General features: G+C 45.0%; 1 protein-coding gene across 2 annotated transcripts in view; it reads right to left on the bottom strand.

Moving 5' to 3' along the window:
• Positions 1 to 24,448, bottom strand: part of NPHP3 (nephrocystin 3) — a 131,943-nt gene that overhangs the window by 28,921 nt on the left and 78,574 nt on the right. For both annotated transcript variants that reach the window (XM_069730099.1, XM_069730100.1), the window contains exons 15-23: positions 20,229 to 20,331; positions 19,734 to 19,816; positions 16,376 to 16,514; positions 13,456 to 13,620; positions 12,134 to 12,231; positions 6,304 to 6,426; positions 5,104 to 5,293; positions 4,195 to 4,436; positions 3,853 to 3,928 (exon numbers count right to left, since the gene is read on the bottom strand). In XM_069730099.1, the coding sequence (XP_069586200.1) occupies positions 3,853 to 3,928; positions 4,195 to 4,436; positions 5,104 to 5,293; positions 6,304 to 6,426; positions 12,134 to 12,231; positions 13,456 to 13,620; positions 16,376 to 16,514; positions 19,734 to 19,816; positions 20,229 to 20,331 (1,219 nt within the window). The remainder of the gene's footprint in view (positions 1 to 3,852; positions 3,929 to 4,194; positions 4,437 to 5,103; positions 5,294 to 6,303; positions 6,427 to 12,133; positions 12,232 to 13,455; positions 13,621 to 16,375; positions 16,515 to 19,733; positions 19,817 to 20,228; positions 20,332 to 24,448) is intronic.

Below are 24,448 nucleotides of genomic sequence, written 5' to 3'. Positions count from 1 at the left end.
CTGAAGAGCACCAAGGACCAGGTTAAGGTCCCAAGGTTCCAAATGGGAACCGAAAGGAGGGGCGATATGCGCCACTCCCTGTAGAAATGTCCTAACCTGGTGAATGGAGGACAGGTCACTCTGGAAGAGAATCGACAGAGGAGAAACTTGTCCCTTGAGGGTGCTGAGAGATAATCCCGAATCGAGACCAGACTGGAGGATACCAAGAAAATCCGGAAGAGAAAAAGACATCAGAAAAACTTCATTTGTTTCACACCACCGGAAAAAAGCCTTCCAGTACCTATGGTAGATACGAAAAGATGCCGGCTTTCTGGCTCTGATCATGGTCTGTATGACCTGGGGAGAGAGACTCGCGTCCTTCAAGACTGCGGCCTCAACGGCCATGCCATTAAACTCAGCGACTGAGAACTCTGGCGGTAGAGAGGTCCCTGCGAGAGGAGGTCTGGCCGATCCGGGAGTCTCCAAGGAGTATCCGCGAGCATGTTTACGAGCTTGGCGTACCACGGACGCCTTGGCGAGTCCGGCGCTATCAGTATGACCGGAATCCCTTCTAACTTGATCTTCTTCACCACCCTTGGAATCAAGGGGAGAGGAGGGAACAGGTAGGGAAACAAACTGGGACCATGCAATTACCAGAGCGTCGTGGCCGACGGCAAGAGGGTCTCGGGATCTGGCGACAAACTGAGGGACCTTGTGGTTCATCTGGGACGCCATGAGGTCGACGTCCGGAGTTCCCCAGCGAAGGCAAATTTGGTCGAAGACTGCGGGGTGGAGAGACCACTCGCCCGCTGCTAGACCCTGGCGGCTGAGGAAGTCGGCTGCCCAGTTTTCGACCCCTGGAATATGAACGGCTGATATGGCCGGAACGTGGCGTTCCGCCCACCGAAGGATCTTTGCCATTTCTGCCATTACTTGGCCGCTGCGAGCCCCGCCCTGGTGGTCTAAGTACGCCACGGCTGTGGCATTGTCCGACTGGATGCGGACGGGGAGACCCATCAGAAGAGACTGCCAGTGGAGTAGCGCATGGATGATTGCCCTGATCTCCAGGAGGTTGATGGGAAGAAGAGCTTCCTGGGTGGTCCAACGGCTCTGAGCCGTGTGATGTCGGAAGGCTGCTCCCCACCCGAGTAGGCTGGCATTGGTGGTGATGACCTGCCACTGAAGGTGATGAAATGATCTTCCTCTCAGGAGAGAGGAGGACAGCGTCCACCAGGTTAGGAACTGACGAACCTGGAGAGGGCAGCGCTATCCTACAGGATAGACTAAGTGAACCTACAGTGGTATGGATAATACCGAGAGAGGGGCTGATATAACATCGCAAGCCTACTGCACCACAGAGCAGAGTTATCTGTGTCCCCCAACGCATGATGCCTCCTGTGCACGGAGCTGCAAAGGCAGGAAGTCCCAGCGGTGAAGAAGGGGCGGAGCTGTGCTGAAAGAATGAGCCAAGGCTCCTGATAGGGCCGCACAGAAAAAGGAAGGGCGTGCCTGGTTGTAAGTGTGATCCTGAGTTGAGGAAAAAAGGGGCGCCGAAAAAGCGCGCCCAAGAAGGGGGCGTGGTCTACTGGGAGGGGGCGTGGCCCGTCGCAGCGGTAAAAACAAAAGTAAAATGCCGATAAGACCGCTGCCAGTCTGAGAAATACTGCTGCGGATAAAGCGGCTGCTGTGGAAGTTACCTGCATGTCCGGTTCCACAGGCAAGGAGAGGATCGTCCAGGGGCCCGTTGAGGGAAGGATCGCTGGATACGAAATCCTTCATCCAAAAGACGGCCTGAACCCCTAAGACAAGGGGGAGGGTCACCGCTGTTGACCACCGTCTTCCTCTCAGCCCTCTCCGAGGAGAGGGGTGAGGGGGACTGTTTTGGCTAGGACCGCCACCGTATAGACCCTGGAGCACCTGGGAGGGTGACAGGGGATAATGTCCTGCCGGCGGTCTGAGAGTAGCGATGCGGGCGACACCACACTGCTCGCTCAACCGCCCTCCTGGGGAGGCAGGGTGAGAGATTACACCCCGATTCCCTGAATGCTGTATCTGAATGAGAAAACAAAATCGTTGTTAGGGTTAGCAGCGGATCTGAAGATCCAGGTCCGCCTCCTACAGACACTAAGCACAAACTGAGGTGCTTGCTGCCTGTCGGTGGGTGTATACTGCCAGGGAGGAGCCACGCGTTTTTCCTTTTTGCATAGTGTCAGCCTCCTAGCAGCAGTAGCATACACCCACGGTTGTTCTGTGTCCCCCAATGAAGCGATAAAGAAATGCAATAAATTTATATAATTTATACAATATGATTGTCTTTATTTTATTTTTGGTATTCTGTCTCTCAATGTTAAAATTAACCTACCCTTAAAATTATAGACTATTCATGTCTTTGTCAGTGGGGAAACTTACAAAATCAGCAAGGGATCAAATACTTCTTCCCCCCCACTGTAAGTGATTTCTTGATTGAGAACAGGTATGGCAATAATCAGACCTGGGTGTGGCTAGGGAATTTGAACTCAGCCTCCCAAAGATGTGATAAAACACATCCTTATGTTTTAAGGAAGTGGGGCAATCACTTTTTCACACAGGGCCCTATAGGTTTGGATTTCTTTTTCCATTAATAATAAAGACCTTCATTTAAAAACTGGACTTTGTGTTTCCTTCTGTTATCTTTGTCTAATAATTAAATCTGTTTGGTGATCTGAAACATTTAAGTGTGACAGACATCCAAAAGGAAGGCATAGGAAATCAGGAAGGGGGCACTTTTTCACACAACTGTACATCTTGTGGGATTTTGCATGGGGCCACATTGACAACATTTTAGAACCTGCCTCTTGATAGTTACTAGTGATGGAGGATTTGTGAACAAAGTTGAAGATTCTGTTCATTTCAGTGCTACGGAGAACAAAGCGAAGATTATTTAGCGAGTAAAGATAGTCCTGAGTCCTAATTCAGGGAGATCAATAAGGAAATAAATAAAATAAATATTTAACAAATAGGACCAGGTTATACACAGTTTTGCTTAGATTTAAGCTACACAGCGACATGTGCCACGCAACATTGAGATTTCAGGGTCCCATTGTGACATTACGTGTTATGATTTTCTTTAGTGTTGAATAGTGACCTGCACCCTACTGCAACTGCGATAGTCACAAATGTCTTCAATCTTCTGCTGGTGGTGCAATGATGCCAATAGCTCACTTGCCAAACACTTCAATACAAGTCTCATGGGACTGTGACTAGTCAGCAATTTGGCTGTTTTTTTTTTTTTTTTACAGTAAAATTGCAGTTCTAAAATAACTGCAAGACAGCAAGTCGCAGACAAGTTGTGGAAATGTTTAAGGTCACATATATGAAAACTGCTGGCGAGCGGCACATGCTAAAGTGTAGCTCCAGCCTAAGGGATTGGTTAATAGTGAAGGGGCTAGCAACCAGACAAGACAATGTAAAGCAGAGTAAATCTCCAGAATCCAAGCAGATCTGTATTAAACATCAGGTCTTCAAGGCGATTAACTGGAAAAAAATTTTCATGGACTCAGACTTGCATTGCTGATTTCTATCTGACACTCTGTGGCTGATTTTCTCTGTGAACATCACAGGTGCGAGTGCCATCTGTAAAAAAGCACAGATAACACTCGCGTGGGAAAAAAATCAGTCGTGTGTATGAACCCTACGCGTGTGCAGAAAGCGCACACTTTGGACCCTTTAAAAATCATGTTTTTCACTTTTTCAGATTCTTTTGAAAAATCCTTTCAATCCCTGGAGTAAAAGAGGAAAATCTAACTTGAAATCTCTTTATTATCAATGTCTGATGTAAAGTAATAGCAATTGCCCAGAGTCAGGGAAGGTCATGAAGATTAATGGGAACCTTACCACACTCCCTTTCCTCCTCGCAGCTTTCTGACGGATTCTGAAAGATCTTTTCTTAAGTTGTTCAGCTTGCGGATATCTGTACAAAACAAAAATAGTGATAAGACCACCATCACTTTACGCTGCAAAGGATACCTGCTATACAAGGGAGCTTGGGATTAGACGGGGGTTTTAGGCTACTTTGAAGTTAATGTATCCAGATATTAAAGTGCAGCTACTGACTGTTACACTCAGCTGTGCTACTAATGCATGCGTGTGTTAGTAAGTGCCATCCCATGCAATACAAGTAGAAGTGCGGTATAATTAGTAGCACACGTATGTCGGGTTTGCCATCAGTCGTCTTACTTGTTTTGCTTCTGATACAAGACAGCTAATGCATCAAGCTCCCAGGCTACTCTCAGGTGTTCGCTACCATAGGCATTTTCACTTATTTCTAGAGCTTGTTTATAAAGCTGTTCAGCATTTCCAAATTTCTTGGACTGTACATAGACTCCTGCCAGCTGGTGAAGGGACTGAGCCACACTGGGGTGATCCGGATCTAGAGCGGTCTCTCTGATCTCTAATGACCGCTGGAGAGGCGTCACAGCCTATGCATTAAAACAGGTGTAAGACTGAAGAACTACATGACAGGAACATAGAGGAATAGAGATTTAGGACAACCTATCAATGATAGAAAAGTTATGGGCACACATTAGTTATCCCAACTATATGGATAAAATGGCTCGATCGAACACGCGCCAACCCACCTCTGAAATATAGTGTTATGTTTGGTAGGATAGATTGCCTTACAACAACACTCTTATTATGGGATTGCCAGGCTGCAACACTTGATCCTGTCTCCGTTTACTCAGATAGTCTATGTAAGGTCAGTTTCACAAGTCCAACATGATAGGAGTTCAGACTGTGATGTCTTGACCAGCTGCCGGTTTCCTGACCTGGATTCGATAGCCTCATAGGGGTATATTAGGCTGCTGAGTTTGGGGTCATGGAACCCACGACTGGTTTGGACATCATAGAGAACATCGGATTAAGGTAGAACTACAGGTGAAGCAAGTAGAGATAATGACTTGTCTTCAACTGATGGTCATCTATTCTCCATACGAGACAGCTAGAGTGAGGTTTCGACACTATGCATATATTTTTCACTTAGATTTTTAATTAAATCCTAAATTACATTTTTTTTTTTAAATTAAGAATTAATCATTATATTTGATTTCTGAATGAAAGAATAGATTCATGGTAGAAACAAGAGACCTGACTGAGGAGGCCCAAGTCTTTGAGGAAACGCCCGAGTGTTTCATACAGGTCTGCTAAACACGTCATCCTCTCCTCTCCTTCGCAGCTTTTCTCGTATTGCTTCAGAGCATCAAAGTATTCTGTGGCCATTGAGTTCTTGTCTTTCCCAACAAGTTGCCAGTAATTGAGCAGTTCAGCAAAATGCCCCCTGGGAACAAATGAATACATTTATCTTAGTCAGAAATGCCCAATGCCTTTCTTCGTCACCGCTTCAGGAATACCCAACTAAATTACCGTACTCTGCCATCATGTTCTATAATGTTATTGTAGAGAAAGCAGTTACATGGGATCGGGCAGCTGCATGAGCGGGGTGCTGGCTATCAGACACCCGGAGTTTACATAGAGAAGGCAGGGAAGGTTTAATACTATATCTGCCTTCCTGATCACTAAACGGCCACAGCGTATACAGTATAGGACAGTGCCTCCTCCTCTGGACTTAGAGAACATGTGACCACCGGGTGCTGGGAAGGAACAAGAGGCCGAATTTGCCCTATCATTGGCACTATTATGCCAGCATCACATACACCTCGAAAATGTGGCTGGTCATGAACAGAGGTAAATGGTCCAGTCTTGGGGTTGTCGAGGACATAGATATTAAAGTTCTTTTTCCATATCCAAGAAAATTGTGTCCCCACCCCGTGTAGTTTGTTGTAAAGAAAACCCTTCACCAGGGTCCAATGTTGAGTGCCTGCAGCAGCTCCCGATGTCTGGCAGCATGTACCGCTGAACTCAGTGATTGGCTGCAGGCACTGTCCATCTGAGGTCACTGGCTGCAGTGGTACACATAGTATTCAGAGCCAGAAGAGCAGAGCTTCAAACACTGTAGTGGCTGTTTCCGAGTGCTGCAGCTCAGCTTCCATTGAAGGGAATAAGACCTGGCAGAGATTCAGTACCTTAGAATGGCCACTACACGGGGTACAGAGCTGTGAGGTCCCCTCTCCGGACACACTTTACTTCAGGTCACTGCAGGACCTGCAAACAGCGGATTGGTGGGCATGCCAGTGGTTTGCCCCACTGATACTGATGACCCATCGATAACCTAAGTCCTGGAGAGCCCCAAGTTCTATGAAGTCAATGTCGTGAAATGGGAAACAAGACAAAATAATCACAAACTGCCGAATATATTAGAAGAACTGATGTGTTCGGCCACAGACAAACCTTTTGTAAAGATTCTGAGATACAAACAAGTTCATGAGACACCGGTGGAGCTTCTGCTTCTCCCCTTGTTGCTGGAAAAGCCAGGTGAGCTCATCTGCGCTCCTCCATGTCACTCTGTCCTGGCTAGGAGAAGGAGCAACAGATCAGCGTCAAAATGACCAACAAAAACAACTACACAGCAATCTCCATTATAAAGAGGAACAGAGGACTTGGCAGCTTGCGGACAATGTGCAGTGTACACAGGAAGCTGCCAATCAGGGGTGTGGGCGGGCTATACACAGCTCCACATTCTGAGCACCGCTACATCTACAGCAGAGAAAACAGGGATTCTATCCAAACTACACAAAGCAGTCCAAAGGAGACACATCGCAGGAATCTGCCCCTACATCATGCTGCTGACAGATTCCCTTGAAAGAGGACCTTTTAAAGGTTAAAAAAGAAAGGTTAAAAGTGACCAGTTTCTGCCAATTCCAGAGAAAAAGGCCTTTACTGTGCTAACTTTGTGGTCATAACAGTACATAGCACAAACCTGTTGACAGATTCCCTTTAACATCTGTTTTCCCTATATTTCAAATATAAAGAATTCTATGTACATAAAGTATTTACAGAGACATTAAACGAAGACGTTTGCACATGAAGGAAGTCCAGATCAATAATTTATATAGACGGGAGGCAATCCAATTTAATGTCATGTCCATAGTCAACCATTTTCAGGCAAGACTGCCAAGAGTGGAGGGTATAGAAGATTGTAGACTTGTAAAAACGATACTGGAACTGCAGAAATGGCCCTGACTAGCCTTAGCCTAAGGTCAGACAGCCGTAGATTTTCTCATCCGAGAGAATCAGGTCGATTATGCAAAGAATACTCCGATCAGTGTCAGCATAGTGTGATCCAATCCTCTAGGAAGAGAGAATCCGAGCACACTGAGGAGAAGATGGAGAACAAACTTTCTCAATCTTCTTCATCCTGTGAAGCAACGGAAGTCAGACTGCACTCAGATGTCATCCGAGTGCACTCCGATTATTTCCTCACACACTCATTGATTTGCATGGACAAGTGCAATCTGAATACTGCATCAAACTCTGACCTGCTATGATTTTTTTTTCTTCAGATCGGCTCAGTAAGAGAAAAAAAAAATCTGACATGTGCGGCATAGCATAACATTGACTGTATGGAAATTACAGTGGTGTAAGCAAGACCTTAGAGGGAGATAATGAATTGCTTATCTCTGTTTATGCTAATTTTACAATCTTCTCCACCCTCCATTTACTGCAGTATTATCTGTGGAAGGCCTACTTTTTTTGGACTGTTCACACCAGATTTTGATTGCCGTACTAAGAATGCAGAGTTCTTTATACTTTGACATGTTAATTAGAGCTCCACTGTAGAAGCCCCTTATTGCTGAGTGCAGTGGATCTACATTATACAACTTTCTCAAGGGATCAGGCATCGCCTCTTCCAGGAATGCACTGGACATTCCTGTGCACCTTACATTTCAATCCCTTATCTCATCTCTACTACACCTAAGGGTACCGTCACACAGTGGCATTTTGATCGCTACGACGGCACGATCCGTGACGCTCCAGCATCGTAACAATATCGCTCCAGCGTCGTAGACTGCTGTCACACTTTGCAATGTACGACGCTGGAGCGATAATTTCATGACGTATGTGCGATGTAGAAGCCGTTGGTTACTATGCGCACATCGTATACAATATCGTGCACACCTTTGTTACACCATGCGATCACGCCGCCACAGCGGGACACTAGACGACGAAAGAAAGTTTCAAACGATCTGCTACGACGTACGATTCTCAGCGGGGTCCCTGATCGCAGTAGCGTTCTCAGACACAGCGAGATCGCTGGAACGTCACGAATCGTGCCGTCGTAGCGATCAAAATGCCACTGTGTGACGGTACCCTAACCCCTTTACCCCCAAGGGTGGTTTGCACGTTAATGACCAGGCCAATTTTTACAATTCTGACCACTGTCCCTTTATGACGTTATAACTCTGGAACGCTTCAACGGATCCCGGTGATTCTGACAATGTTTTCTCGAGACATATTGTACTTCATGATAGTGGTAAAATTTCTTTGATATTACCTGCGTTTATTTGTGAAAAAAAAACTATATGATAGAAAATACCAAAAAGTGACACCATTCTAAAAACAGCAATCCTCAAGGTGCTCAAAAGCACATTTAAGAAGTTTATTAACCCTTCAGGTGCTTTACAGGAATTTTTGGAAGGTTTAAAAAAAAAAAAAAAAATGAACATTTAACTTTTTTTCACAAACTTCAGATCCAATTTGTTTTATTTTACCAAGGGTAACAGGAGAAATTGGACCCCAAAAGTTGTTAAACAATTTATCCTGAGTACGCCAGGACAGTGGGGGTAAACCACTGTTTGGGCGCATGGCAGAGCTCGGAAGGGAAGGAGTGCCATTTGACTTTTCAATGCAAAATTGGCTGGAATTGAGATAAGACGTCATGTCGCGTTTGGAGAGCCCCTGATGTGCCTAAACAGTGGAAACCCCCACAAGTGACCCCATATTGGAAACTAGACCCCCTAAGGAACTTATCTAGATGGGTGGTGAGCACTTTGAACCCCCAAGTGCTTCACAGAAGTTTATAATATAGAGCCGTGAAAATTAATACATAATTTTTTTCCACACAAAAATGATCTTTTCACTCCCAATTTTTTATTTTCCCAAGGGTATCCGGAGAAATTGGACCCCAAAAGTTGTTGTGCAATTTGTCCTGAGTACGCAGATACACCATATGTGGGGGGGGGGAACCACCGTTTGTGTGCATGGCAGAGCTCGGAAGGGAAGGAGCGCCGTTTTGGAATGCAGACTTTGATGGAATGGTATGCGGGCATCACGTTGCGTTTGCAGAGCCCCTGATGTACCTAAACAGTAGAAACCCCCCACAAGTGATCCCATATTGGAAACTAGACCCCGAAAGGAACTTATCTAGATGTGTTGTGAGAACTTTGATCCCCCAAGTGTTTCAGTAAAGTTTATAACGCAGAGCCGTGAAAATAAAAAAAAACTTTTTTCCCCACAAAAGATTTTTTAGCCCCCAAATTTTTATTTTCCGAAGGGCAACAGGAGAAATTTGACAGCAAAAGCTGTTGTCCAATTTGTCCTCAGTACGCCGATACCCCATATGTGGGGGTAAACCACTGTTTGGGCGGACGTCGGGGCTCGGACGGGAAGTGGTGACGTTTGGAATGCAGACTTTGATGGAATGGTCTGCGGGCGTCACGTTGCGTTTGCAGAGCCCCTGATGTACCTAAACAGTGGAAACCCCCCAATTCTAACCCCAACCACACCCCTAACCCCAAGATACCCCTAACCCGAACACACCCCTAACTCTAATCCCAACCCCAACACATCCCTTACCCCAACACACCCCTAACCATAACCACACCCCTAACCCTGACACACCACTAACCCAACCGTATACCTAATCCAAACCCTAACCCCAACCCTAATGGGAAAATGGAAATAAATAAAAAAAAATTATTTTATTATTTTTCCATAACTAAGGGAGTGATAAAGGGGGGTTACTTTTATAGCGAGTTTTCGTTTGGCAGCTGTCACGCGCTTTTTATTGCAAAAAATAGTTTTTGCATCACCACATTTTGAGAGCTATAATTTTTCCATATTTTGGCCCACAGAGTCATGTGAGGTATTTTTTTTTTTGCAGGACGAGTTGACATTTTTATTGGTACCATTTTCGGGCACGTGACATTTTTTGATCGCTTTTTATTCAGATTTTTGTTAGGAGGAATGAACAAAAACCAGCTATTCATGAATTTCTTTTGGGGGAGACGTTTATACCGTTCCACGTTTGGTAAAATTGATAAAGCAGTTTTATTCTTCGGGTCAGTACGATTACAGTGATACCTCATTTATATAATTTTTTTTATGTTTTGGCGCTTTTATACAATAAAAACTATTTTATGTAAAAAATAATTATTCTTGCATCGCTTTATTCTGAAGGCTATAACTAATTTTTTTCACTGATGATGCTATATGGCGGCTCGTTTTTTGCGGGACAAGATGACGTTTCCAGCGGTACAATTTTTATTTCCGTTTTTTTGATCGCGTGTTATTCCACTTTTTTGTTCGGCGGTATGATGATAAAGCGTTGTTTTTTGCCTCTTTTTTTTTAAATTTTTTTTATGGTGTTCACAGAAGGGGTTAACTAGTGGGTCAGTTTTTTAGGCCGCGTCGTTACAGGTCGTTACGCGGCGATACTAAATATGTGTACTTTTATTGTTTTTTTTGTTTTTTTATTTACATAAAGAAATGTATTTATGGGAACAATATTTTTTTTTTGTTCTTTATTTACATAGTTATTAAGGTTGAAGGAAGACTATAAGTCCTTCTAGTTCAACTAGGAATTTAAAAAATATATATTTTTACAGTGTTTTTTTTTTCCCTTTGTCCCAGGGGGAGAAGTCACTGTATAGTGTCAGATCGCTGATCTGACACCTTGCATAGCACTGTGTCAGATCAGCGATATGACAGGCAGTGCGATCAGCGATCTGACAGACAGTGCTGGAGGCTTGCCGGCGCCTGCTCTCAGCAGGCGCTGGTAAGCCACCTCCCTGCAGGACCCGGAAGGTCCCCCGTGGCCATCTTGGATCCGGGGCCTGTAGGGAAGAGGACGGAGGAGAAGCTAGGAACAATGCGATCACATCGTGTTGCTCCCAGGGTCTCAGGGAAGTACGCAGGGAGCCCCCTCCCTGCGCGATGCTTCCCTATGCCACCGGAACGCTGCAATCATGTTTGATCGCAGTGTTCCAGGGGTTAATGTGTCGGGAGCGGTCCGTGACGGCTCCTGGCACATAGTGCTGGATGTCAGCTGTGATAATCAGCTGACACCAATGACGCCATCCCCCCCTCCCCCCTCATGAGCGCGGCTGATCGCATATGACATACTATCTGGTCATATAGGCCCAAGCCACCTCGACGGGATAGTACATCAGATGTCAGAAAGGGGTTTTCCCACAAACAAAAGTTGATTTTAATCAATAGATCTTGGAACAGTAATACCTTCCACGATTGGATGGGTTTAAATAAAATGTTCCTGTGCTGAGATAATCTTATAAATGTGCCTCTGCCCCTGCTGCTGGAAAACAATACCACAGATCCTGGAAAGGGGAGGACACAAAAATAAGTTTACAGACCGGACAGCACAGGATCACCGTTGATTCTCTTTGAAGTAAAACATTATTTAAAAACAGGCAGGGAAATGTTTTACCGCACAAAGAAAGAATAATTTGTGAACCCATGTTGTAATGTCTGGATCCTCCCCCGCCCAGGAGCTGTGGGATGATCACACGATGTTCCTGTACAGTCAGACACAGCCATTACACAGTACACAGCAGGAGCACATTTATAAGATTATCTCAGCACAGGAACATTTTTTTTTAAAACACATCCAATTGTAGAAATGATTATTATTCCAAGATCTATTGATTAAAATTAACTTTTGTTTGTGGGAAAATCCCTTTAAGCCACCATGCACATTAGACTAAAGCCGGCAGAACCCACCGATATCGATGTATTGGGCCAAAAGTCTAATACCTATGGAGGCCTCAACAGATAATTGTATGGTAAGCCGGGCGATACAGCCTGCAGATGAATGAGACATCCGTCAGCTGAACGATCAGCCGAACCATGGTTGGACTGTCAGCTATCTATAGTATATGCAGGGCTTTAGCGTCAGCAGGTTACAGAAGCCAGGTGTTAGCATTTATGTTCTATCAGTTAAGCCAGAGAATCGTTTATTAAGCCAAACACCAATTTACTGTACCTCAGCTGTGTAGTGAAGTATCGTATGAGCTTTTCTCTGTACTCAGACACAATATCGTGCCCTCCTTGCATATACTCCAGCCTCACAGCGTCCCACGCCTGAAGAGAGAAAGCACAAAAATGGTAATAGTCTTCACCTTGTATAAATGCAGATAACAAACCTTAAAAATGCCCATACCATACCTATATTTATATTATATGCCACTTTTGCCCATTTTCTTACACATACCTCTTTGTTACCCACAAACTTGAGGACTCATTCGTCCCTGCACATAAATATGGTTTTTGGCTAACAGACATTGTTTTGGCCATTTCAGGTGCTGTCAGCAGGTTTTTGCTATGTAATCTGACAGCAGCACGAGGTAGGGGCTGAGACACTGATTCCGGCGATATAGCGCTTAGTTTACTAGGTATAGCAGTTATATTAGAATCGCAGTTTCATTGTTTGCAGATTTAGCAGAGCTCAGAATGCTGAGCCCTGTAGAACCCCGCCCACACGACTGACTAGCAGATTTCTGCATACAATGGCTCAGTGGTTAGCACTGCAGCCTTGCAGCGCTGGGGTCCTGGGTTCATATACCACCAAGGACAACATCTGCAAGGAGTTTGTATGTTCTCCCCGTGTTTGCGTGGGTTTCCTCCGGGTTCTCCGGTTTCCTTCCACACTCCAAAGACATACTGATAGGGAATGTAGATTGTGAGCCCCAATGGAGATAGAGCCAATGTTTGTGAAGCGCTGTGGAATTAATGGCGCTATATAAATAAAAATAGATAAATACAATGTTTAGTGGCAGAAAGCTGCTAATTAGTGTTGGGTGCGTGGTTGGACCAGGATGCACAAGGACAGTTGTCCTGTAGTGATAATCTCCTGCCGATAAAACACTGTGTTTACACACCAAAGCACTACCCTGTAAGTGACATCCCTGGAATCAGGCTCTCTGTTCCTACATTATGTTGAGCTCAGATTACATAGCAAAAGCCTAATGACAGATTCCCTTTAAAGTTCTCACAATTGCTGGGTGACCTAGTGATTGGATCCCCCACAAGTAGTATGTTTTATCAAATACTTTGGATAGGAGATCACTTTCAATTTTGGAAATACCCTTTTAATATTTCCATATATCCAAATTCTACCACCACTGTTCCAAATTAAATCAATATGCAAATTAAATGTTCAATTAAACCCAGATTAGAGCACAGGGAGTCCTGCCTGCAATGTCCATGAGAAGGATAGGTCTACACATCACATCATAAAGTATGTAGCAATAAATAAATTCTAATATTAAAAGTAGATTAATGATCTAAGACAGTGTTAGAACATACCTGGAGATGTTGAAACTGCAGTAGCCCACAGCTATATCTAATTACAACCATCTTATGAAGGTGATGGACCAGAAATGTCAATATAGGCCATGTTAGCCCCGGGCACAGCTCCATCAGCTCACATTCACTCACTCCATTGTGGCTCACACTGATCAGACTAAGAATCTACAGTAAAATACAATACAGATAAGCGATATCACTATTGTCAATGGCGTCACTAATGTAGCACAGAGAAAAAGGATCCGCAATATTAACACTGAACTGTACTTTTCTCTTCTGCTTTATCACAACCTGTGGCCAACTCATAATTAATAGGGAAGTCCGGATTTAGCCTTGGATCCTGAACACTTGACCTACGGGGACCCTGTGAGGTCCGCTGACTGTCCCATACATCTCCTATAGTGGTCTGCATGCTGATTCTAATATTCCAATTACCGTACTTTTCGGACTAGAAGATACACCCAAGTTTTAGAGAAAGAAATTATAAAAAAAAAAAAATTTGAAGCAAAAAATGTGATCAATTCTGTATTTTAAGGGGACCTGTCACCAGTTTTAGCCGATAAGAGATACGGCCATCACCTTTCAGGGCTGATTATACAGCATTCTATAATGCCCAACCTGCAAGATAAGAAAAATAACCTATTATACTCACCTGTGGGGCGGTCCAGTCTGAGGGGTGTCGCTGGTCTTGGTCCGGTGCCTCCCGTCTTCTTGCAATGCCATCCTCCTTCTTGCTTCGTGTGGATGATGCATTTCCTCGGCACCGCGCTCCTGTGCAGGCATAGTTATGAGGGCAGAGCATAGTCCTGCAGTGTGCATGTGCCAGGAAAGGTCAGAGAGCCCCGGCAGAAGCGCACTGCAGTACTTTGCCCTGCCCTCGACAAGGCAGAGAAGTTCACCTGCGCATGATGATGAAGGGCCGCGTCATCCGCGTGAAGCAAGCAGGAGGACGGGGATGGTGAGAAGATGGGATGCACCGGACCAAGACCAGTGACGTCCATCGGACCGGTCCGCCCCGCAGGGGAGTATAATAAAAGCCATTTTTCTTCTCTTACAGGTCAGGTTGGGGGCACACGTACAGCATTATAATAATTATAGAATAATTATAGAAAAAGCGCTCACAGAAACTCAATGTTATGTCCAGAGCAGAAGCCGCGGCACAAGTGAGTTACTGAGCCCAGGATCCCCCCATACACCTCTACACACCATGCTGGAGACACCATCTATAATATAACGCTGGGAGCGTCACTCTGTCCTAAGCCTTTATAGACTGCGCAAGCGCCGGCACAGTCTGTCTCCCAGAGTGATGCAGCCCAGAAGATCGCGGTATGCGTAAACACTGAACGCACACCGCGATCTCCACCGGAGAGTCAGGGACCGCCAGGAGGGTAAGTATATTCACCGGTCCCCCGTTCCAGCGCTGCGTGCGGCTCCGTCTCCCGTCTCCTCTGCTGTGACGTTCACAGTTCAGAGGACGCGATGACGCGCTTAATGCGCGCCGGCGCCGCCCTCTGACTGAACAGTTACAGCCAGAGGAGCCGGAAGATGGCGGCGCGCAGCGGTGGAACGAGGCCAGGTGAATATAGCAAGTGCTGGGGGGCCTGAGCTAGCGGCGATACCGGCACCTGACCCCCACAGCGCGCCGGTGTCCCCGCCTGCTCAGGCCCCCCAGCACTCGGCGCCCAGCGACATGTTATTTATATATATATATATATATATATATATTTTTTTATATATAAATATATATATATATATATATATATATATATATATATATCGCAGCAGCATACGGGGCATATATTATGGAGCATCTTATGGGGGCCATAAACCATAATGGAGCAGTGTACGGGGGCATATATTATGGAGCATCTTATGGGGGCATAAACCTTTATGGAGCAGTGTACGGGGGGCATACACTATGGAGCATCTTATGGGGGCCATAAACCGTAATGGAGCAGTGTACGGGGGCATATATTATGGAGCATCTTATGGGGGCATAAACCTTTATGGAGCAGTGTACGGGGGGCATACACTATGGAGCATCTTATGGGGGCCATAAACCATAATGGAGCAGTGTACGGGGGCATATACTATGGAGCATCTTATGGGGGCCATCAACCATAATGGAGCAGCGTATGGGGCATATGGATGGGAGAAGCAAATTAAAGAATGGTGGCGCAGGATGGGAGCAGCACATGACAGAACGGGGGCGCAGGATGGGAGCAGCACATGACAGAATGGGGGCGCAGGATGGGTGCAACACATGACAGAATGGGGGCGCAGGATGGGTGCAACACATGACAGAATGGGGGCGCAAGATGGGTGCAACACATGGCAGGATGGGGGCGCAGGATGGGTGCAGCACATGACAGGATGGGGACGCAGGATGGGTGCAGCACATGACAGGATGGGGACGCAGGATGGAGCAGCACATGACAGGATGGGGACGCAGGATGGGAGCAGCACATGACAGAATGGGGGCGCAGGATGGGTGCAGCACATGACAGGATGGGGACACAGGATGGAGCAGCACATGTCAGAATGGAGGCGCAGGATGGGTGCAGCACATGTCAGGATGGGGGCGCAGGATGGGAGCAGCACATGTCAGAATGGGGGCGCAGGATGGGTGCAACACATGGCAGGATGGGGGCGCAGGATGGGTGCAGCACATGACAGGATGGGGACGCAGGATGGAGCAGCACATGACAGGATGGGGACGCAGGATGGAGCAGCACATGTGAGAATGGGGACACAGGATGGAGCAGCACATGACAGGATGGGGACGCAGGATGGAGCAGCACATACCAGGATGGAGACCATATACCAATATAAAGGCTCGCCACCCGGGCGTAAAACGGGTTCAATAGCTAGTAATAAATATTAGTGACTGTTTCAGGCCTTAGATGTGCTGGGTTCTCACCTCTCTCATGAACTCCTTGTCTTTTACAGTTGGCAGGAATTCCTGCACCGTGTGAAGTGCGAGTCGATACAAAGACACCGTATCCTGACACTGTAGGCAAAGCGGCAACACATCGGTGATGTCCCCCATGCTGGCAGCCCTTGACACAACACACTTACATTACAAACGGGATTTCATTCTGACATCTTCGTAGGATCAAGACTACAGCATTGCTATGTCACTCCCATATTATGCTTTCCCCTTTTACTAGTGAACTGTACTGTAATTCATAAATAACAAAAAACTGCCTGGCACTTACAAACAGAAAAAAGACAAGTGTGAACAGGTGCAAGCTAAGAAAGCCACGCAATATAACTAACAAACCAAAGCTGCCCCCTGAAAGCACTGTAATTGTGCAGCGATGATTTACTGTCATACTAAAGGTAAGGTGGTCATGTTAGAGGGGCTTTCCACTATTGAACAATCCTTACTGAATCACTTCAGGGCCCCCTAGAAAATAAAAATACGTGACAGGTGTTGTGTCACGTGACTGCTGTAGCCAGTCAGCACCCACTGATCAGTTGCAGCTCATCAATATGCCATCTAAGTGGACGAAAGAGTAAAGGCTGCAGCCAATCAGCGGCTGTCACATGACTCCTGGGTTGTCCAACAGTGGACGACACCTAAGAGAAAATGTGAATAAATATAAAGAGATAATCAGATAGATAGAAAGATAGACAGATGGATGAAGTGAAAGGAGGAGCTTATCTGTTCGTAAAGCAGCCAGATCAGAAAACTGCAGCAGGCTTATGACAGGTGCATAGTGCTCAGCTAAAAACAATCACAAAGAATAAGGAAAGCAGCACTCACCAAGTCCATGAAAATAGAGTCCTTTTATTCCATATTTCAGGACAAGGACAGGGTATGCAGGGAGTTCAGAGGAGTGCAGGGAGAAGGATGTTCCATGTCCTGAATTGTGGAATAAAAGGACTATTTTCATCGACTTGATGAGTGCCGCTATCCTTATTCTACTGATTGTCCAATGTTTAACAGCCAGACACCCCCCAACTAGTGACATCCAGTTATTAATGTATTCATTCACTTTCAGTTTTTTATTTTTTCCCCAGACAGGAGGGGAGACAGTGAGGAGCAGCTCGTGTCACATAGAATTACAAGGGCTATAAAGAGAATTAGGCTACTTTCACACTAGCGTCGGGCTCGGTCCGTCGCAGTGCGTCGGGCCGAGGTTACCGACGCTAGCGTTGTGTCCGCCGCACAACGGGGGCAGCGGATGCATTTTTCCAGCGCATCCGCTGCCCCATTGTGAGGTGCGGGGAGGTGGGGGCGGAGTTCCGGCCGCGCATACGCGGTCAGAAATGACGGACCGTCGGCCGCAAAAAAAACGTTACATGGAACGTTTTTTGCAGCCGACGGTCCGCCACAACACGGCGCAACCGTCGCACGACGGTTGCGACGTGTGGCAATGCGTCGCTAATGTTAGTCAATGGAGAAAAAACGCATCCTGCAAGCACTTTTGCAGGATGCGTTTTTTGTCCAAAATGACGCATTGCGACGTATTGGAAGAAACGCTAGTGTGAAAGTAGCCTTAAAGTAAACTGGGCATCTCATCTTTATAGTTTGAGTGCAGAAACAGTGCAAAAATGTTTATCGCTCTGGAGTATCCCCTTCAAGATATGTCAGGACAGCTGACAGGTCCCATATAAGAAGCATAGGTACAGCGCCTTGCGAACGTAGTCGGCTCCCTGGAACTTTTCAACATTTTCCCACATATCATGCTTCAAACATAAAGATGCCAAATGTAAATTTTTGGTGAAGAATCAACAACAAGTGGAAGACAATTGTGAAGATGAACGAAATTTATTGGTTATTTAAAATTTTTGTGGAAATTCAAAAACTGAAAAGTAGGGCGTGCAATATTATTCGACCCCTTTACTTTCAGTGCAGCAACCTCACTCCAGAAGTTCATTGTGGCTCTCTGAATGATCCAATGTTGTCCTAAATGCCTAATGATGATAAATATAATCCATCTGTGTGTAATCAAGTCTCCGTATAAATGCACCTGCTCAGTGATAGTCTCAAGTTTCTGTTTGAAGCACAGAGAGCATCATGAAGACCAAGGAACACAACTGGCAGGTCCGTGATACTGTTGTGGAGAAGTTTAAAGCCAGATTTGGATACAAAATTATTTCCAAAACTTTAAAACATCCCAAGGACACTGTGCAAGCGATCATATTGAAATGGAAGGAGTATCATACCACTGAAAATCTACCAAGACCTTGCTGTCCCTCTAAACTTTCATCTCAAACAAGGAGAAGACTGATCAGAGATGCAGCCAAGAGGCCCATGATCCCTCTGGATGAACTGCAGAGATCTACAGCTGGGGTGGGACAGTCTGTCCATAGGACAACAATCAGTCGTACACTGCACAAATCTGGCCTTTATGGAAGAGTGGCAAGAAGAAAGCCATTTCTCAAAGATACCCATAAAAAGTGTAATTTAAAGTTTGCAACAAGCCACCTGGGAGACACCAAACATGTGGAAGAAGGTGCTCTGGTCAGATAAAACCAAAATTGAACTTTTTGGCAACAATGCCAAACGATATGTTTGGCGCAAAGGCAACACAGCTCAACACCTTGAACACACCATCCCCACTGTCAAACATAGTGGTGGTAGCATCATGGTTTGGGCCTGCTTTTATTCGGCAGGGACAGGGAAGATGCTTAAAATTGATGGGAAGATGGATGGAGCCAAATACAGGACCATTCTTGAAGAAAACCTATTGGAGTCTGCAAAAGACCTGAGACTGGGACAGAGATTTGTCTTCCAACAAGACAATGATCCCAAACATAGAGCAAAATCTACAATGGAATGGTTCACAAATTATTGTATCAAGGTGTTAGAATGGCCAAGTCAGAGTCCAGACCTCAATCCAATCGAGAATCTGTGGAAAGAGCTGAAAACTGCTGTTCACAAACGATCTCCATCAAACCTCACTGAGCTCCAGCTGTTTGTCAAGGAAGAATGGGAAAGAATTTCAGTCTCTCGATGTACAAAACTGATAGAGACATGCCCCAAGCGATTTGCAGCTGTAATCGCAGCGAAAGGTGGCGCAACAAAGTAATAAGTTATAGGGGCCGAATAATATTGCGCGCCCCACTTTTCAGTTTTGGAATTTCCACAAAAATTTAAAATAACCAATAAATTTCGTTCAACTTTACAATTGTGTTCCACTTGTTGTTGATTCTTAACCAAACATTTACATTTGATATCTTTATGTTTGAAGCAGGATATGTGGGAAAAGGTTGAAAAGTTCCAGGGAGCCGACTACGTTCGCAAGACACTGTATATTTCCACCTACCAGATCAATATTTTAGCCAATAAAGTTACATATAAAGGATTGCAGGTTGTAGCAGACCGACAATGTCTCTCCAGTTTCCTTTCCTGTGACAAAAAAAAAAAAAAAATAGTTTAATCAGCAACCAAAATCTCCTAATAAACAATCATACCTTATTCGTAGAATATAAGTCCGCAAAAACAGGGTCCTCTCCCCTCTGTACCAGTCTGTCATTGCAAATTCGTTTACTGTAAACAATATCTATAATCCTGTATGTAACCCCTTCTCATGTACAGCACAATGGATTTAATGGTGCTCTATAAATAAATAATAATAATATTTAGAGCAGTGAGCAAGCAGGAAACATTGGGGAGTATAATCAGACACATACTTTCACCGTAAATACAAAAAAAAAATCTGAACACATAGAAAAACCAATATATTCGCCTCAATAAATATCAAACTCATTGCCAAAAAAATAAAAAGTGTAAAAGATGCCATTTTACAATAAAAACATACCTGTTCTTTGGTTAATAAAATACTAGTTGCACTGCACTCAACATTTATCAGAGACTTCACATCTTTTGGATTCAGAGGATCCAGATGGAGTGTCGGCCACAATCTATAATAAAGCACATTGCAGATAATAATAACCTTTATAAATCGTATAATCTAAGTGCCTGGATACAATACAAGTGGTACGCTGGACATGGAAAATGCCCACTGAAAGCTTCCCGGTTTATGTTTTTTATTTTTTTTTAAGGCCTCGCTCACACTGGCGAATAATACGGAGGTGTGCAATGTGAGAAAACATTGCATTGCAGTCCGACCAATGTTATTCAATGAGTCAGTTCTAATCAGACTGAAGGTCGGAGTCCACAATCGCAGCATGCTGCGAGTGAATGCGAGAATCAGATGCCCTCGCCAATGCAAATCAATGGGTGCGAGAAAAAAAAAAAAAAAAAAAGACGGCACAAGGACCATGTGTGTGCAACCCGATTTTTAAGCACATATCTCAAAGGAAACCCGACATTTCATTAGTCAAGTGCAGTAAATTCACAACTAAAACCATCAGAATAGATAGAATAGCTATATACATATAACAGATACAATATATAGAATAGATATCCCATAAATATTTAATATAACAAGCCCCCTACATATAATAAACTTGCACCCTTTAGTGCCGTTCATGTGGAACTAAAGGATGTTTAGCCTTATTAAACCTATTAAATAATCTTTTTTTTTTTTTTAAATGAAGTGGGGTCCCTCCTACTTTTTGATAACCAGCCTAGGTAAAGCAGACAGCTAGGGTCATACATTAGCATGCTGGGAAGGTACCTGGTTATTGGGCCCTCCCCAGTGTAAAAATACAAACCCGCAGCCACCCTAGAATTGACCCATCATACTAGATGCGCCAATTCTGGAGTATGACGTGGCTCTTCCCAATTGCCCGCTGTGGTGGCAATCGGGGGAAAGGTTTATGGGGTTGATATCAGCTTTGTAATGTCAGCTGGTATCAAGCCCCGCTGTAATGGAGGTGTCTATCATTACTGACCCAGTAAGTTAAAACACACACACAGGAATTATTTTTAATAATAGGTGAATGAGGGAGTGTTTCTTGTTTTAATTTCTTTACCTCTCTCTTTTTTTTATGTCTTCCAGGTTCCCATTTGTGGACTACTTCGGATTCAGTGGACCATGTCTGAATACCATGACTTTTTGTTTTAAAGAAATTGATGAAATAGGGCTAGAGTTGGGAGGGGGTGGGTTAGTAAAGGGCGTCTCTGGTAGACACCTCTCCATTACTAGCACCAGGGCTTGATGCCAGCTAACATTACACACTTGATATGAACCCCATAAAACATTATTCTAATAGCCATCATACCAGGGCAATCTGGAAGAGCCGGGCCAAGCACCATAAATGACGCATCTCATGTGATGCGCCAACCCTGGAGCGGCCGCAGGCTTGTATTTTTAGGCTGGGAAGGACCCAATAACCAGGGAACTTCCCAGCCTGATAATGTAAGCCCACAGCTGTCTGCCTTACCTTGGCTGGCTATCAAACATAGGGGGGACCGCTCGCCATTTTTAAAAAGATTTACTTAATAGGCTAAATAAGGCTAAACACCCTTTAGTGCCACATGAGAGGCACTAAAAGGTGCACGTTTGTTATAAGTATGGGGCTTGTGACTTTATATGTTTACACTATATTTATCTATCTATCATTGCTTTATTAGTTTGTAAACCACTTTAAATTACATAGAGAATTACAGTATGTAAAAGATGATGTTAAAAACGCGTTGCATACAGATGTCATATGGCTGCTAGCTAAGGAGAAAAAAAAATTGCATTGTAGTTGCATGATGCAAGTTAAACCATATGGATTCCACACGTCCAACTTTTCAGGAGCAAACACCAATTTTTTTTTATTTTTTTATTATGCTAATGTGAACGAGCCCTAAAGCAAGTGCTGGTTTGAAAGTGTTCGGATAATAAATCTAACATCCACAGAAGCGGTCAGAATATTGGGCAGATTAGATTATTCCTATTGTACGCTTTTCTAGGGAGATAAATGAGATATTAGTTGTACGACAGCTGCTCATCGCCCGTACAGTAATGAAGAGAATATTTATTAAAGGAGCAGCAATATATTCAGTTCATGCTAGTATACATGTATGCTATAAAATACAACTTCGTTTTTTAACAATATACAGTATATTTAAGACATTTCACAAGTTACCTAATGTTTCCGTTCATTGCTTTACTTGTATTTCTATTCTATATTCAAAAAGAATGCAAAATTTACAAGTCAAGAAATCAGCATAGAGCGGTGGTCTCATCTTATTAAATGGTTAAAATTACAAAGTGCTTGGAAAAAAAACAAGTAACTTTGAAATTTACCGCTCATTAAAAATCCTTTGCGTTCTCAAGAATGGAGGGATTTGTAATTCTATTATGTACTGATAATGGGTTTGGCTATTGGCCACTTCTGCAGACTATCAGAGGTGGCCCACTACCTAGGCAGGGGGACCTATGGGGGGGGGGGGGTAGAGCCTGTAGGTGCCGCTTTGAAGTAGGACGGATTACTGGATGCGCCTCTACTCCGCCAATACTGCAGAGGAAAGGTTGTATGAGCTCGCAGCCTAGGAGAAGCCTCATTTCCGGCCAGCAGCACGACAATGCTACAGTTCCGAACTGTCGATCCTCAGAAGTGCACCACTCCCAGGCAAGCAGGAAGCCAGGAGGCAGGGGAGCAGTGCAGTCCTGAAGAGGCATAATATTAAAAACCCTTTTAAAACAGTGTTTGCACATCTGTGGCATATCAGTCTGATATGTCACTGATGTCCGATCAGTAGTAACTAGTGATGAGTGAACGTGCTTGGATAAAAGGTATTATCTGAGCATGCTTGTGCGCTAATCGAGTGTCTTTTGTGTGCTAGAAAAAACAGGATTTTTGGTTGCTTACCGTAAAATCTGTTTCTTGAAGCCTCCATTGGGGGACACAGGAACCATGGGTGTATGCTACTGCCACTAGGAGGCTGACACTATGCACAAAGAAAGTTAGCTCCTCCTCTGCAGTGTACACCCCACCGACTGGCATTATACTCTTCAGTTAGTGAGAAAGCAGTAGGAGAAAAGAACAAGGTTGAAAAACCATAACCACAAACTTGAGAACTGTAAACGTAAGAACAGTCATAGAATCAGATAACAGAAACATTGGGAGGGAGCTGTGTCCCCCAATGGAGGCTTCAAGAAACAGATTTTACGGTAAGCAACCAAAAATCCTGTTTTCTTTATCGCCTCTCATTGGGGGACACAGGAACCATGGGACGTCCCAAAGCAGTCCCACGGGTGGGAAAGACAGACTTCCATCAGGTCAGAGGACTCACCACTGCCGCCTGCAAGATCCTTCTGCCTAGGCTGGCGTCCGCCGAAGCGTAGGTATGGACCTTGTAAAATTTGGCGAACGTGTGGATGGAAGACCAAGTTGACGCTTTGCAAAGCTGTAGGGCGGAAGCCCTGTGGTGCACCGCCCAGGAGGCGCCGACTGCCCGGGTAGAGTGAGCCTTAATCCCAGGAGGGGGCACTCTGTTCTTGACCCGGTAAGCCTCCAAAATTGCCAATCTGATCCAGCGAGCAATAATCGCTTTAGAAGCCGGTTGGCCTCTGCGCGTGCCATCAGGAATGACGAAAAAGGAATCCGTCTTCCGTAAAGTGGACGTTCTGTCCAGATAGATCCTCACTGCCCTGACAAGGTCCAGCTTGTTCAACGATCGCTCCAGAGGATGAGTCGGAGCTGGACAAAAGGAAGGTAGAACGATGTCCTCGTTGAGGTGGAAGGTGGAAACCACCTTAGGAAGAAAAGAAGGTGGGGGCCGGAAGACCACCTTGTCCTGGTGAATGACCAAAAACGGAGGGCAGCAAGACAGGGCCGCCAACTCGGAAACGCGGCGAATAGACATGATGGCCACAAGAAAGGTCACCTTCCAAGATAGAGGAATCTCCCTAAGAGGTTCAAAGGGAGAAACCCTCAGAACATCTAGTACCAGGTTTAAGTCCCATGCCTCCACAGGGGCTCTGTACGGCGGGACAGCATGGGCTACCCCTTGAAAGAAGGTCTTAACCTGTGGCCGAGAGGCCAAGGTCTTCTGGAAGAGGATGGAAAGCGCAGAGACCTGACCCTTCAGGGAGCTAAGAGCCAGGCCCGAATCCAGTCCTGCCTGAAGGAAGGCCAA

This window comes from Ranitomeya imitator, chromosome 6 (genome assembly GCF_032444005.1).
Source record: "Ranitomeya imitator isolate aRanImi1 chromosome 6, aRanImi1.pri, whole genome shotgun sequence".
NCBI lineage: Eukaryota > Metazoa > Chordata > Amphibia > Anura > Dendrobatidae > Ranitomeya > Ranitomeya imitator.
Note: the sequence above shows the minus strand (reverse complement) of the source record. Positions and strands in the feature narration are given on the sequence as shown.